This window comes from Pholis gunnellus (genome assembly GCF_910591455.1).
Source record: "Pholis gunnellus genome assembly, chromosome: 16".
Classification (NCBI taxonomy): Eukaryota; Metazoa; Chordata; class Actinopteri; order Perciformes; family Pholidae; genus Pholis; species Pholis gunnellus.
This window is the reverse complement of record NC_136543.1, coordinates 2,272,508-2,288,475: the sequence shown is the minus strand read 5'-3', so window position 1 is coordinate 2,288,475 and position 15,968 is coordinate 2,272,508. Positions and strand designations below refer to the sequence as shown.

The 15,968-nt window shown below is 43.0% G+C and overlaps 2 protein-coding genes across 2 annotated transcripts; one reads left to right on the top strand and one right to left on the bottom strand.

The window, feature by feature from the left end:
• Positions 1 to 960: 960 nt before the first annotated feature.
• Positions 961 to 3,054, bottom strand: rpa3 (replication protein A3). The gene is made up of 4 exons (XM_079175761.1): positions 2,832 to 3,054; positions 2,657 to 2,731; positions 1,231 to 1,342; positions 961 to 1,138 (listed from the first exon to the last, which is right to left on the bottom strand). The coding sequence occupies exons 1-4, from the start codon at positions 2,928 to 2,930 to the stop codon at positions 1,056 to 1,058; spliced, it is 369 nt and encodes a 122-aa protein (XP_079031887.1). The 5' UTR covers positions 2,931 to 3,054; the 3' UTR covers positions 961 to 1,055.
• Positions 3,055 to 3,280: 226 nt separating this feature from the next.
• umad1 (UBAP1-MVB12-associated (UMA) domain containing 1) lies at positions 3,281 to 14,845 on the top strand. The gene is made up of 4 exons (XM_079175482.1): positions 3,281 to 3,484; positions 3,846 to 3,936; positions 9,215 to 9,300; positions 12,575 to 14,845. The coding sequence occupies exons 2-4, from the start codon at positions 3,855 to 3,857 to the stop codon at positions 12,824 to 12,826; spliced, it is 420 nt and encodes a 139-aa protein (XP_079031608.1). The 5' UTR covers positions 3,281 to 3,484; positions 3,846 to 3,854; the 3' UTR covers positions 12,827 to 14,845.
• Positions 14,846 to 15,968: the final 1,123 nt, after the last annotated feature.

Sequence of the window (15,968 nt, the reverse complement as noted above, 5' to 3'; positions counted from 1 at the left end):
GGTCTTAATTATTTTATACTTACGTTATGTTACCAATGCACTTATTTTATTTAAAAATACGTCCGTAACTTAACATAACAATCGTAATATTATAAGCCAAAGCAGGACGTTTTACTAAACCTGACCACGTAGTTCTGTTCAATTTACTCTTTGTTCAATTCACACATAACCACAGCTGACTTTGAATTTTGTAAAAGTCAGTGTTGGAAACGACCTTTCATGTTAGCAGGTCTGCATGTGTGGACCATTCAGAACCAGCAGAGTGTGCTACAACCAAGAGCATGCTGCTGTGATCCGCGGCTCATTGAGCTGCAGGGCTCCGTCAGTGTCAGGGTCAAGGGGTTTGTTATGGTGGGATGCTGAGCAGCGCAACTCCGTTAAGGACTTCATACCAGAATGCATGTCTGAATGTAGAATTGTGATGACTGTTTTCACACGTTCTACTTACACGTGTGTTTGAAGAGCTGCACTGAAACAAATGTCCTGTTAGACTTCACAAGACAACAAAGAACTGAACTTTTGAAAGTAACAGCATTTTACAATTTAAACTCTAACACCTAACAAATAAATAAATTAGCTCCACAAATATAGTATTTATGATTGTATTAGTATTATGACAGAGGAACAGTAGCAGGAAGAGGAATCTACGTAGAGAAAGAGACCCACTGTGGAAGACAGCTGCTCCACTTGTTGTGCTGAAAGATCCCGCTGGCTTCAGATAAACTTAGAATGTATACGTGCACGCTGACATCACGTTAAGAGGGGATCTCATGATGGTCAGTGTGGACCGGAGCAACTACTCCAGGAAGTCTTCATTTGGCACTTTGCTTTTGTTTTAAGGCAGACTTAAATCGTTTAAATTGAGATCATGTCTTCAAACTAGAGAAGGTTGTTGAAGTGTCTTGTTGAGAATTTCATGCTGAAAGAAAAATAAATCAAACTTTCCACTTTATTTGGTCTTTACAGGTTTTAATTTATTGACAGAACGTGACATTACAGACTCCTTTGTACAAATCTATTTCTACATCTAGAGACCAAACCCTCTCAGATGAGCCTCATCCACTTGCAGCCACTTCAAAGGGGTAGTGCTGCGGGAAGTCATGGATGACTTTCAGGGCTTCAGTGTAGAGTTCCAAGTCTGTGGGACGAGCGGACAGAACACAGTTTCAAACCTCCACGGATGACTGCTGCTGTTATTCACCGTATGTAAAAAGAATAAAGCAGACCTACCAAAAGCAATGCCCTTGTCCTCTCGCAGCAGGTTGTATGAGCTGGCCATCAGAACTCCTTTGTTGGACACCATGCCAATGACCTCCACAATACCGCTCAGCTCTTCCTCAAGCTGGGGGAACACAACACAACTCATTAGAATACCATTATTGATACCATGCTGAGTGAAAATGGCATATTCTTTTAAGATAGTGGTGAAAGAAACACTTTCTCTATTTGGAAAAGATAAAAAAGGGAAAGTCCTCATTATGTTGCTCATTATTCGTATGGACAGAAACTGATGTTGGAGATAGTTGAAGTGGAAATAATTTGAACCATTTTCTGTAAACTTTTCTATTTTATTCTCATTTTTCTGAGTTTTACACATTAGAAACGTACGACTGCACACAACTGAAAAGAAGTAGAGTTGAAGTACATCTGTAAGTCCACTGTGAGCGGCGCATCAACAGCACAACCCTTCAGCTGCATACATTTTATGTATTACATTTAATATATTTTATGTGTACGTCCTCCCTCAGCACTGCGAGTCTTCCACAAAACCAGCACCACATTCAGCAGGTCTGCGTAGCTTTAATAACCTAACCACCGTTTGTGCCTCTCCTGTATCACCCAAAACATTCAAGTCACAGAGCGAACAATCCATTTAAAATAAAGATAAATGTAGATCTTTAAAAAAAGACGGAAGGTCAATTAACAACCAAGTTTCCAGAGTTGCTACTGTGTTCCCAGATATCTGCAAATGAATACTCCATGTTTGTTTAGTATGACACTATAAATAAATGACGCCTTATTTTGTATGAAAATATAAAACAAAACAATGTATTATGATACAAATCTAAACATACATATATCTGATAATAAACACACTTTAAACATAGTTTCACATCGTACAAATTGTCTAACCTCCGTGTTTGGATTAAGAGACAAGAGTTGTGAAAACTGGTAAAAAAAAGAAGGTTATATAAATGTTTATAGTGCAACAGATACTCTTCTTTAATCCTACTGGAAACAATATATACTGTATACATATTTATTATATATACACAATTGTGGAAACCCTAACTTACAGAAGAAAGCCTCATCTATGAGGTGCAGGGTTGTATGTCATACTAAGAACACATGAGGCCAAAGATAAAGAGTCTATTGAAAACAAGCTGGATCACGTCATTTCCTCTTTAGTTAGAAGAGTTTTAAATGAACAACCCAGCGTATCAACAGTCACTCCATCGTTGCTAACACACTATGAGGCAGAAAGGAAGGACGACATGAAGGACCCATGACATCACAGATGTGGCCTCTGACGTCTGGGTTAAGTTATTGGACAATCAGTTGAGGTTCAGAAGTATATATGCAAAAAGGAATCAAAGACAAATAACTTCAATTTGATGAGTTGTAGTGAACGGATTCAGAAAGTGTTGTTACTCACAGGATCGTTAAGTTCAACTGTTGCGATCTTTCCTTCTCCATCCGCGACAGTGAACGTTTTTCCCGTTGGGTGAACCTGGCGGAGAGAAGCGCTTCATATTTAGCCGTGCCACGTTAGCCATGCTAGCAACTGTTAAAATAATATTATTAATAAACCTCACTAAAGCAATACTGACCTTTTCCACGCGCCCAACGAAGCAGACCGGTCTGCTTATGTACTGCGACAGCAAAGAGCACATTATTCTTGGCTTCGGGACATCCAGTATACCTGCCATCTTTACGGGTTTGCTGTTTGTGGCGTTACTAAACTCCGTACAAAGCAGTATCGCGCGGGAAATGTTTAGTTGTATACTTTTATATCACATACAAGCTCTCGCGGGCGGGGTTTCTACATTCACATTTAAAAGCAGCCGGGTTTGTAATTACGGCAAACACAGGAATAGAAATCCAACGCCTCCAACGTTTATTACGAAATATCCGGTGTGCTCTGACATTTCCTTCCCCGTAAACAACACTCAATAGTTCTGCTACATGTTTCCGGCAACATGATTTGTGTAGGAACTGTAGGTAGTGTTATAGTTTCTACACGAACACGGACTAAATTATGGTCAGTGACGTCAGCGTCATAACATAACACGGGTGGTATTGCACGGTTACAGTACCGACGGAAGATTCATTAACTTAGGTCATAGCGTGTGGTTTACTATAGTTAGCGGGGCCATGCTAAGCTGATACGGGCTGAAGTAAACCGAACTAACGAAAACACGAGCGAACCATGAACTGAATGTATTTCCGTCTCTGAACCCGAGGACAACAAGACACAACGACAGTAAGACCGTCACTATCACGTTTAGTTAAAGGAAACATTTAGCGTGCAGTGACTTGAGTTGATGGAAACAGCGCACCTATGTTAATGTTTTTGAATTAATACGTTATTACTGTCCTTTGCTGTAACGCTCGTTGTCGATATATATCAGCTAAACATATACCAGGAAGTGTTAGCTGAATGTTTAATGTTGGCGTTGAGAACCTATAACTAAAGTAATATCTCAGCGATAGTTGAGCTTTGAGTGTCGCTAGCTAATCTCTTCCCAACAATCAAAATGGCTCTTCAATTTGGTCACACGAACACGGTCGGCTCACGTATCGCGATGCCTCACGGTCTAACCACTAGTGTCTCCTTTGAACAGAGGGGAGTTATGCTCAGCTTCCTTGGACTCCGGAAAGACTCAAAGAAGTCAACACCCGAGAAGGAAGCAGATGGAGGCTTTGTTATCATAGGTGAGAAACACAATCTAATATCGTATCAAATTGACAGTTTGTTCATGGAATATTATATTTGTCTCTTAACATGTTCTATACATCTAAAGCATCACACTGGCTCAGCAGGAGTGGTGTCTTGATGTGTTACTGCTCAAAGAGTGGCTCCTAATGATCTGGAAAAGTATTGCCGAGGGCATTGTTAAAGTGACATCATTTTGATTGGAGTTCGGTGTGATATTGTCTTCATGAAGCATGTACTGTGTGACTGCTCACTTCAAAGATCTTTAATGATGCAAACGTTATTTTCAACCATGTCACTGGGAAAAGGTGAGTGTAGCTTTTTCCAGTTATTTTGAATCAAAATTTTGCAGGTGTGATGCTTCATGAATAAGATAAACCATCATTCAGATGGTCAACTTTCATGTGGTAATACACTACAGTTCTATCATCCACAGCTCTAGGAGCTCGTGGAGACGCTGAGCTTTACAGATGAAGAATACAAAAGGAAACATTAGCACATGAGTTTGTGGTGGTTCACTGCTGTGCTCCACATCTCATGATCGTCTCAGTGTTTCCTCAGCGTGTGACTTTGTTTACAATCATGTTTCTTGAGCATGAACGTATTTCTTGGCCGTGGCGACAGTAGTGTGATCGAAGACGCTCCATAGCAAAGATGACGCGTAGCCAGCTCCGCCACTGGTCTGGAACAAAGTTCATTTTCTCCTGAAATCTGTTTTTAAAAAATGGCATTTTAGTGTTGGGAAGATAAGTGGCTTGTGAAAAAATGGGTCCAATATTTACTGACTGGAGCGATAGAATGGGTCATAATCTGTGTTCACGTTCACGTCTCCTGTTGGAGTTAACAGACTCTGGTCCTGCCCTGTAGTCTCCTAACGTCTCCTGTCTCTGTGACTCTCAGTGGGCCGTCTCCTCTCTGAAATGTCTCTAGTTTGACTTCAGAATCTTAACTCACGGTCCCCTTACATGCATCTCATGGTCCTCATCATCAAGGTATGGAGATCTTAAGGTTACATCACATACGCCCACCTGTCATCACAGGACAGGAAGTCAATGCTTGGGTCACATGACAACAACTCATCATAAGACTTTGCCATTACAAACCCTGAAATAACATCTGATTGGCAGTTCGGTTATTCTGTTGTTTATGGCGTAACAATGAAAGTGGATGTGTACAGAATCCATCCATCCATCCATCCATTTTCCTCCGCTTATCCGGGGTCGGGTCGCGGTGGCAGCAGGCCAAGCAGGCTGACCCAGACTTCCCTCTCGCCCGCAACATTTTCCAGCTCATGCTGGGGGATCCCGAGGCGTTCCCAGGCCAGCTGGGAGATATATTCCCTCCAGCGTGTTCTGGGTCTTCCCCGGGGTCTCCTCCCAGTTGGACTTGCCCGGAAAACCTCCAGCGGGAGGCGTCCAGGAGGCATCCTAAAACCACCTCAGCTGACTCCTTTCGATGCGAAGGAGTAGCGGCTCGACTCAAAGTTCCCTCCTGATGTCCGAGCTCCTTACCCTATCTCTAAGGCTGAGCCCGGCCACCCTACGGAGGAAACTCATTTCGGCCGCTTGTACCCGCGACCTTGTCCTTTCGGTCACGACCCAGAGTTCGTGACCATAGGTGAGGGCAGGAACGTAGACCGACCAGTAAATTGAGAGCTTTGTCTTCCGGCTCAGCTCTCTCTTCACCAAGACGGTCCGGTGCAGCGCCTGCTTTACTGCTGCAGCCGCACCGATCCGCCTGTCGATCTCCCGCTCCATCTTACCCTCACTCGTGAACAAGACCCCGAGATACTTAAACTCCTTCACTTGAGGTAGGCACTCCGTCCCCACCTGGAGGGAGCAATCCACCGGCTTTCGGCAGAGCACCATGGCCTCGGATTTTGAGGTGCTAACTCTCATCCCTGCCGCTTCACACTCTGCTGCAAACCGCCCCAATGAATGCTGGAGGTCACGATCCGAGGAGGCCAACAGGACCACATCATCTGCAAACAGCAGAGAGGTGATCCCGAGACCCCCGAACCTGACGTTCTCCACCGCCCGGCTACGCCTAGAAATCCTGTCCATGAAAGTCACGAACAGGACCGGTGACAAAGGGCAGCCCTGGCGGAGGCCAACACCCACCGGGAACGTGTCTGACTTATTGCCGAGAATGCGGACACAGTCGTACAGAGACTGGATAGCCCGTTGTAACGGGTCCGGCACCCCATACTCCCGCAGCACCCCCCACAAGAACCCCCGAGGGACCCGGTCGAAAGCCTTCTCCAAGTTCACAAAACACATTTAGACTGGTTGGTTGGGTGGCAAACTCCCAGAACCCCTCCAGTAGTCTTGCGAGGGTAAAGAGCTGGTCCACTGTTCCACGGCCGGGACGGAATCCGCACTGCTCCTCTTGAATCCGAGGTTCGACAAACGGTCGGAGCCTCCTTTCCAGCACCCTGGCATAAGCTTTCCCCGGGAGGCTGAGTAGTGTGATACCCCGATAATTCGACAGAATCATTTCTATTTAAATATTTAGCTTGTAGTTCCTGTTAGTTAAAACTGATTCTACATCCTCCTGTTCTTACCTAACATCACAACAGTCCACAGAAGCGTGCAGTGTTATTTGCCGTTAACTAGCCGTGACTTTGACTGGAGGAGCCGACACAGATGGTCAGGAGCTGCCTGTTATTTTTGGCAGAGAACAAGTGTCAGAGCCAGGCTGTTTGTTTCACATCGATGCAACCAACTGAGCTCACTCTCCGCTTCACATTTAGTCACATCCTCGTAGCATAGACGGCCTTACAACCAGCACGAACGAATATATCTTTAAACATGATTTACAAATAGTAACAGATTTAATATGAAATATTAATAGAGTCAGGCGTTCTAATATGATATGGAAAGCACTGCTGCAAATAACTTATTTTCATTTGAAATGAATCTGTTGACATTTCTCAATGAATCGATTATGGTTTGGTCTATTATATGTAGACTCATTTATTGTTGGCTCTGTAAAACATTATTTAATTTGTTAATAGGAATGGTTTTGCTAAACTGGATTTTCTGCTGTTTTAACCTAAAGGACGGACTCAGGCTTTTTCCAGGTCTCTCCTAAAGCCGGGTGTGATGTTCCAGGACCATTAAAGGATAGTTAGTGTTTGTATGACGTTCAGACAGGAGCAAAGCATTGTACCGCTGTGGACACCTAAAAAAACAATTATCATACCAAGTGTACGCTATATTTAGAATATCTTCTGACGGTTAACTGAACTGTAAATGAAACTTTTCTGTCGTTATCAACAGAGTCTGGCAGCTTCTTACAGAGCATAAATAAGTTTTACTTTCATTTCAGTTACCCGTCAGAAAACATTCTAAATATAGCGTAGACTTCAAATACACAGCAGTTCATTGCTGGAGAAGTACCTCATACAACTTCAAAAACAACAACTCTCCCCTTTAAAGGGACAGTGTGTGGGAGTTAGTGTCATCTAGTGGTGGCTCACGTTACCACAGTTTGACCTTCAGGTAACTAAAAAACGTGAAAGACTCGCTAGAGCTAGTTTGTCCCTTCTGGGCTTTTGCAGAAACATGGTGGACTCCATGAAGAGGACAGGTGTGTAGACAAACGGCTCCTTCTAAGCTCCCAAAAACACAATTTGAGATGAAATAATGACAATGAGGTTATTCATTTGCAGATTTTTAGCTTTAATTCGTTAAAGTGTTCACGTCCACATGACGTGCATTGTATATCAATTGTTTTATTCATAAACACAGGGTAAAAAAAAACACATTGTTTTCATGTTGGAATAAAACCCCAAACATGCAGCGATAATAAGAGTAAACATCGCAGAGAAGTTTGTGAGAAACACGATCTCAGCTGATGTGGGATCAGATGGTTGAAGATAGCATCTATGCGCACACAAAGAGGCTCGTTACATCCCTGAGGAAAGCACCGTCCTTCCATCTGGAAGCTGCACACGGAGCTGAGACAATGACGTCGGTGTGGACAAGTGGCCCTTGAGAGGGAGGGAAGGATCACAGCGTTCCCTTTTTACTTTGTGCCTCCCCTCACTCAGCGTTTCAGCCTCTTGACGAGGGAGATCTAATTAATTGTCTCAGTGACAGCAGCTCAATGTGCAGCTAATCACAGGATAAAGGCTGCTCAGATTTGGAGGCACAGACTCCACCTCAGAATACTTGTCGGCTCATTCTCAGCAGTCCTAATGCTTTTTAATCCATTGTTGTGATCAGAAAAAGCTTTTGTACAGCAGCGCAAATAATCCCCCTCATTCACCTGCTTTGTGTCTAAGAAGAAACGTACTGTAAATCAATTCACTTAGCGGTAGACCTTCAGTTAGCTATAGCAATTCAGATCCAGCCAGCGCAAACCCCCGAGCCCCGGGGTGTGATACCAGAGGACTGCCCTGACTCGCTGGATCGGCAGACTGTCTGTTGCTACCATTCCACAGGTTGGACCCAGAGCTGGGAGTCACAGCTGTCTGGTGGAGAGCTGGGTCACCGCTTCTCACCGGCTGTGCTAGTGAGAGTTGCTACTGCTGCTAACCAGGCAGTTACCTTTAATTCTGAAAAGTGAAGCCAATACTGGAGTGCCTTAAAGCTGCATTCTATCTAGTGGCCATCAGGGGGCGACTCCTCTGGTTGTATAGAAGTCTATGAGAGAATGACTCTACTTCTCTCTTGATTTATTACCTCAGTAAACATTGTAAACATGAGTTTATGGTCTCAATCTCTAGTTTCAACTCTTCTTCAATACAGCATGATGTTCATTTAGTAAATGATGCTCCATTAGAGTCCAACAGACCATAAAGCAGGGTGTGCATTAGGGCGGGGCTACCTTGTGACTATGTCCACTTCTGCTAATTGAAATGTATGTCCCACAGCGCCGTTCTCCTGCTGGAGCAGTCTCCTGGTGGCAAGGAGGATGAAACGAAATTAATTTTTTTCTTGTTTCTGCCACTTTGGATTTAATCCAATAAACAAAGTAAAGTGGACACAGACCGTACAGCCCTGGTTAGTGTGACAGTAAACACGCCGATGGCTAACGTAGAAGATAGCAGTGTTGTAGTGATCTTGTCAGAGTTTCGGTTTGGTTGAATGTTGTGTATTCTCGCCCTGCTGCTAGTAACTGCTTTTTTTTCATGTCTCTATGAATGTACATTTAGATTGTGTGGACTCAGTAGTGGAGGTGAAATGCTGCCCCATTTTTCTTTATAATTACACATTGTACCTTTTAATAGGTATTGTTAATAATCTACTTTCTACCACATTCCTCCTGCAGGAGAGACCGTTGAGGAGCAGAGGAGGAAGATGCAGACCATGATCATCGCACAGCCGTCGACAAACGTCATCGTGCAGCCATATAGGGTGAGCGTGTTGAGGTTTCCATGGTGGAGCTCATGAATCAGAGCTTTTAGCTTCGTATACTGAGTGATTCAGCTTTGAGTCTGTAGCTGTGAGCATCACCAGCTGTCCGTGCGCGCGTGCGTGCGTGCACACATTCAGTCCATATGGCATCCTGGAATGATGTCACACAGTTAGAGTGGCTCATCCCTCTAGCTTTTAATCACATGGTGCAACAGGAAGCCCTGAGAACCTCACTCCAAAGCGTACACGGTCAAAACACCCACACAGATAAAACAAGTGTTCTTAACAGCTGCTGTGCGTGTTTCCTCTATATTCATTTGGATTATGTGCACGGCTTGGGTCATCGCAATACTGAACGATGTTTCTGCACGTCGACGATCATCCTCGTATCGCGGCGGCCTAATGGTCACTCGTGAATCCCATTGTTGAGTTCCGGACGCTGTCTTCTGCACCTTTCTTCACACCCACTCCCTGGTATATAATCAGCAGGATGCTAGTGTTGAATTATTGTGTATTGCATGGCCGGGACACAGTCCGTTAGGACAGACGGTACATCATAGAATCATTCATCAGTTAATGCACCATAACTTCATTTGAAATATTTTTAAATGCTTCAAAATTTGAATTCTTCTGCTCATTACAAATATTAACAACTCGAGTGTAAAGCTTGCTGACGCTGAAGCGTGAACACTAACCGTATCACATGTTTCCTGTTCCACACCACGCTCCAATGTACGGCCTCAGTTCTCCGTGTTCTGCATAAAGGCAGCATCACATGATGGATGGAGCACTTGATTCAAAGAGCTGTCATTCGACAGAAGAGTAACAGACAACTATTTTGTTAATGGGTTAATCGTTAAAAGCTAAAATGCTTTTGCTGGTGTCATGGTAACTGGGGGGAAACTTTTAGTTGTTAGTTGTCGTTTTAGTTTTAGACAGTTGGTTGGACAAAACATTTGAAAATGTCACTTTGGGCATTTTTCACTATTTATTTATATTTTTATAGACAAAATGATGAATCAGTTAATAGAGAAAATAAGGGTTTAATACATTAGTGTGTAAAGTAAATGCAGGGCAGCTACCACAATGGGAGTAGCTTTGACTTCTACTTGGGTCGTCCTGCAAAATGTCGTTGCATTCACCTAGATGTGGGTTTCACATAATAACCAGATAACATTAAACCAATCAGGGGAGTGGAAGTTTGTTTTACTTACTCTCATATGCAGGAAAATATGACGGAATGATTTCTGTGTACATAGTCACTGTGTCCTCACTGCTAGCATCAGAATCATTCCCAGGTGCAGCATCTGTATGTTGTGCTTTGTTTCATAGAAACTGTCTCTGAGATCATTACAGAAACTAGATCTGGGACCCTGTCGCTCCACCCGCTCTGTGCTCCAGTCCCAAAGGAAATCTCTGGCTCTTAATTGCAGAGGAATAACCATTTCCTGTAACAACATCTTCTCTGCATTTAGTCTCACATTTGCCTCTAATTACATGCCAAAGCACAAAAACAACGTGTCAAATCTGCCACTCTGGATCTTTCACATTCAGGTCCGCTGTTCTCTGAAGCTACGAGAAAAGATTTAGTGGAATGAATGTGTAAACTTCCCCCACATTAGTCCAGCTCATCAAACAACCCCCAACATTTAGAAGACTTCATGAGGTTTATTTGCATATCCACCCTCACTGTTACAGCATTGTCTCTGCCTCTGAACACAAGCAGACTCAGGTCGTTTTCCTCTCCTGTCATATCTTCCTCTCTGTAGCTTTGATTTTCACTGCAATATAAAAGTCATGCTCCTCTATGGTAACAGCACAATCATGACTAGAAGTAGAGAGAACTCGGATGCAAAAAAAATACAAGTCGCTATGTATATTGAATTATTTACATTTTTACAACCTCTACTTGCAGCCTCTCCTCTCCTCTCCTCTCCCCTCTCCTCTCCTCTCCTCTTCCCTCCTCTCCTCTCCTCTCCTCTCTGCTCAGCAGCCTGCAGTTCAGTCAAAGATTCACTGAGTTGTTGTCACATGACTGTTGGTCTCATGGCTTCCTAGTTAAGCTGAGCAGCTCATCATTTTATGTTTTTTAACGGTTAATTCGGGGCGAGTTTTTAAATGACACATGGAGAATAAAATGTTTTTGATGAAATATTACAATTTTAAGCTTAGTTTCTGTTTGTTTTTCGGACAGAAGCGTTTGTCACACATGATGTGTTTGAGGACCATCGGAAAGATGGAAATCTGACTATTATGAATGTTTTGACAGCTTTGGGTTGTGATGAATGGTGTAGTATTAGCGGTTGTTTAAAGAAAAGATGCTTTTCCATCTTGCCAGCGGGTTTCAGGGTTCAGAGGGTTAATTAAAGTCCCTGCTGCTGTGAGTCTGAAGACATGTTGTGTGTGTTCAGTATGCTTCTTTCAGATTCTCGCTGTATTGATGCCTTTGACAAAGGACAGTGTAGAAATGGAAGGGAGGATGCAACAAAGGTCAAAGGGCAGAAGCTGAACCCAGGACATTGCGGTTTAATGCATGCGCTGTAACCAGATCCACTACCACAGAACACCACGGTGGGGACTAAGTCTTTGCTCATTGCTGCGCGCTAACTCTCAGCCTCTGGTCATTTGGATGAGGGGAAGGCAGCAGAGGGTTCGTGGTCTCGATCCCGGCTGCAGGGGTATGGACCACACCTTAGCTCTGACTCCTCCACACACAGTACAATGCCCATCTGCTTCAAAGCCAATGATGGAATAAACACGATGTCACATTAAGTCTCTACTCATGGGAAACCGCTTCCATATGCTTCTTTACAGCCACAATGAATCACAGAATGGGAATTTACTGTCATTTAGCAACACTTTCGTTTCATGACGGCACCAAAGCTTTGTTGTTCAGCAAACTGCACTAATTAGGAACAGCATGTTGGAATGTGCATCTTAGTGCAGAACTGTACGCAAAATACATCTAAAACATGACCGAGGACAGAATATCATATTCCAAAGAAAGCTTGCACAGTCATAACTGAATGGAACAAAACTACCCCGAGAGACTGCCATGTCTTTATACCCCAAAATACAAAACCTGTTGGACTATTACTGTTATTATTCATGAAAAATCTCATTGTGTAAATATTTTGTGAAAGCACCTTAAATATCGTACAAGTATTTGGTCAAAAATATTGTGATATTTGATTTTTCGAAAAAGAAGAGCCACTGAAAAGAACCGATGAGCCCTGCACACTGACATTAACTGTGTGTCTCCGTTTCCTCACAGTCTTCCTGTCCGGCTCCGGCTCCCACGGCGTTGCCTCCTACAGTCACAGCAGCAGGGACTTCGGCGGTGGAGGCCTCGGCCCTCTCGGATCTCCTCGGGGACGTCCCCTTCACTCTGGCTCCACATGTCCTGGCTGCGCAGGCGGGGCTCCCCCTCATCCCCGATGTGCTGCTGTCCCGGGACATGAACTACAACCTGGTTAACTTTCAGTACGACTTCACTTTGGAAAACTCCGTGCTTCACAGCGCCTAGTCGGTTAGGGTTCTGGTATCAGCACCGGGAGTTCACGCTCTGGGGAACTTCGACTGATTGTTGGGTATTTGAGGGGTTCCTGTCCTGCAGCACACTGAACAAGTACATGTGATTCTGTAGCATTATGAACAAGTAGAAGCTTACAAGATTAGATGAAACATAAAATAAGTGGTGGAACTGCAAAACATAACGTTTCTGTTATTTCTTATCCATTTTCAATGCAGTGGTATTGAACTCCAAAGACTAAACGTTGGAAAGGAAGCGTCGTCATTTCACTGGCTGTACAACTGATGATGGGGAAACATTGAAAGACCTGATGTTTGACAGTTAGGGTAATAATGTTACCGCTCGCCTTTGTTGTCTCTTTCAAATATGTTGGCTTAACCTGGTAACCTTGGTTACAACCCATCTGATCATGGGCCCAGGTCCAAGGGGATCAGGTTTTAGGCCTCAGGCCTGGGTTGGGATCATGTTTGGTTTTCAAATGTTTTAGACATTTCTCTCTCTAACTGTTCTTCTGGGTCTGCGTGTCTTTATTTGCGAGCATAGGGAGAGCTTCAGGTCTCTGTAGGTGACCCGGGTACGTGCCAGGTTCAGGTCTCAGTCTTACGTCCACTGACTGCTCATGTTTCTTGCCCCGTCACACTTTTTTTAGCGATGCCTCAATTTTGCCAGATCTCGGGTATTAACTTTGAGAGTTCCGTCTGTTTATTACAGATGTGGAGGGATGCCAGACCTACAGAAAGCAGGTTCTCAGGCTGACATGTCCTTAAGTGATGGTTATAATTGATTGCACAGAAGCTTAGTACTCGGACAACAAATAGCCTTCATCATGAATGGAAAACACAGTAACACTATTTTTACTAACTACAGCTCTTGTGTAATGATTTGATATGATGTGATTTATATATTAGACATTATATGAAGCACTACCTGTAACTAGTGCTTTGACTCTTTCACAACAGTTTTCATTTAGCTTCCTGAATTTCTCCTTCTGATCCATCAGAATCTTCTGCCAGCGTTTTGTTTATTGTATTATTCATTCTGTCTGCCTCTTAGGTATAGACAGAGTACATGCTGTACTCTGTCTATACCTAAGAGAAGAAGCTGTATGAATCATTGTTCCATTCAAACATTGAGGAGTCTTTAAATCAGTTTTATATTATGCAGTGATTCCTGTCATACTCCCCTCTCTGTTGCTCTGGGGAAAAAACAATGTTTGCATTCACATACAAAGTCCAGTCTGTTCTCCTTTGTTTAAACCATATGTTACCGTCAATAAAAGTCAACATTACCTTCTCTGTTATTTCACGTCTTCCCCTTCCTGGGAGGCTTTTATTGTGAAAAATCTGCTTACAGACAGTTGCTTAACATCAATTGGGAAAAAAACAAATCTGCTGAGTGGAAGCGATTAAAAATGAAACTATAATGTATGTTAGAACTCAGAGCAGCAGAGTGATGAGTCCAGTTCATTCTAGTTCAGCCAGGCTGTGTAATCGACGGCCTGCTTTTGTTCTTGTTATTTGAGTCTCAGCCGTTACCGATTATCGTTTTTAATCTAGGAGGGCAACGTACCTGCATAAACCAAGTAAACTCTCATAGGGGTTGTTGACTAGATTGATGTGTGCATCCTGATTTGAACCATGTTTGCTCGATTCACCTCTTCACCAGGCTTCATTTGTATAGAGTCACGATTACTGTATTTGTACCTCGTGATTGTTTGTACATAGTCAAATTTGGTCTCTTTAAACCTGCTGTGCCTTTAATATACAGTCCTTTAGAAGTAAACACCAAGAGCTCCTCTTAGACCATGTTATTCCTAAAGTTAAAGTTCACACCTGTTGGCAACATATTCAGCTGGTTGTAACTCTGGATGGCAACTTACTTTACAAATACATTTTAAGAGTTTTGTCTTTTGTGACTTTCATTTGTGACTGTCTGCATATGAGAGAAATGTTTTATAATCGATTATATCACATTCAATCTGTATCATTTAATTATATATCTTAATAAAAAAGAATGTATATATATATATATAAATATGTGTGTGTGTGTGTGTGTGTGTGTGTGTGTGTGTGTGTATATATATATATATATATATATATATATATATATATATATATATATATATATATATGTATGATAAAAAATGTACCTAGTAAAACAAGGTTGATGTATTTCTTTGGACCTCATACAGCTTAGCGTTGTTGTAACTAGCATGTATTGTACTGTGTGTATTGTAGAGGTTTGGTTTTGAGTCACATGACTTGGACTCAAGTCAGACTCGTTATGAATCGGATGACTTGGATGTGTCCCTCTGTCCTATGCCAGACATACAGAGTACTGGGGCAGATCTGTGACAACAATTCTCTGCAAAACCCTTCTCCTGGCTCTGATGTCCAATCAAACTTCCGTCTGCGGTGCCTGGCGTGCAGTCCCATTTTTCAGAAGGTGCACGTTGTGTCACAAGCCATCTCTGTGGCCTTGCGTGAGCTCTGCCCAAGCTCTTCAGTAGAAGTACAAATTAGGCTTAAGGGTGACCTGTGGCTGTGTTAAAAGCGTCAGCATGCAAAACATTTACAGGGATAACATACTATGGCGCACTGGAACCGTTTTCTTTTCAAATGTTTATTTTGAAAGTAATATATTAATATACTAGCAATTTGGGGATTAGTGTCTTGCCCAAGGACACATCGACATGGACCGGAGGACCCGGGGATTGCACCGCCAATCCTCTGATTGAAGGATGACCCCCTCTGAGCCAGCTACCTTGATTTGAGACTTGACTTGGGTCTTTGGGACTTACCTGTCTTGATAAAATAAGATAACCCTTTCTCAGTCCCACAGTGTTGCGGGATTACAGCAGCAAAGTGCATAGTGCAACGAGAGATAAAGTCAGTAAAAATCTAGGACTTTTTAGCTGTGATTTGAGACTTGATGCTCTTGATGTGAGACTTTTTGGCCTTGACTTGGGATGTGTTAGCCTTGATTTCTGACTTCATCATCTTCATGTGAGACTTGACTTATGACATTTGTTCCTCACTTGGGATTTACCTGTCTTGACTTGGGACTGTTTGGCTTTGAATTGGGACTTGTTGGTCTTGACTTGTTCTTGATACAGGATTGGACTTGGAAGTGACCT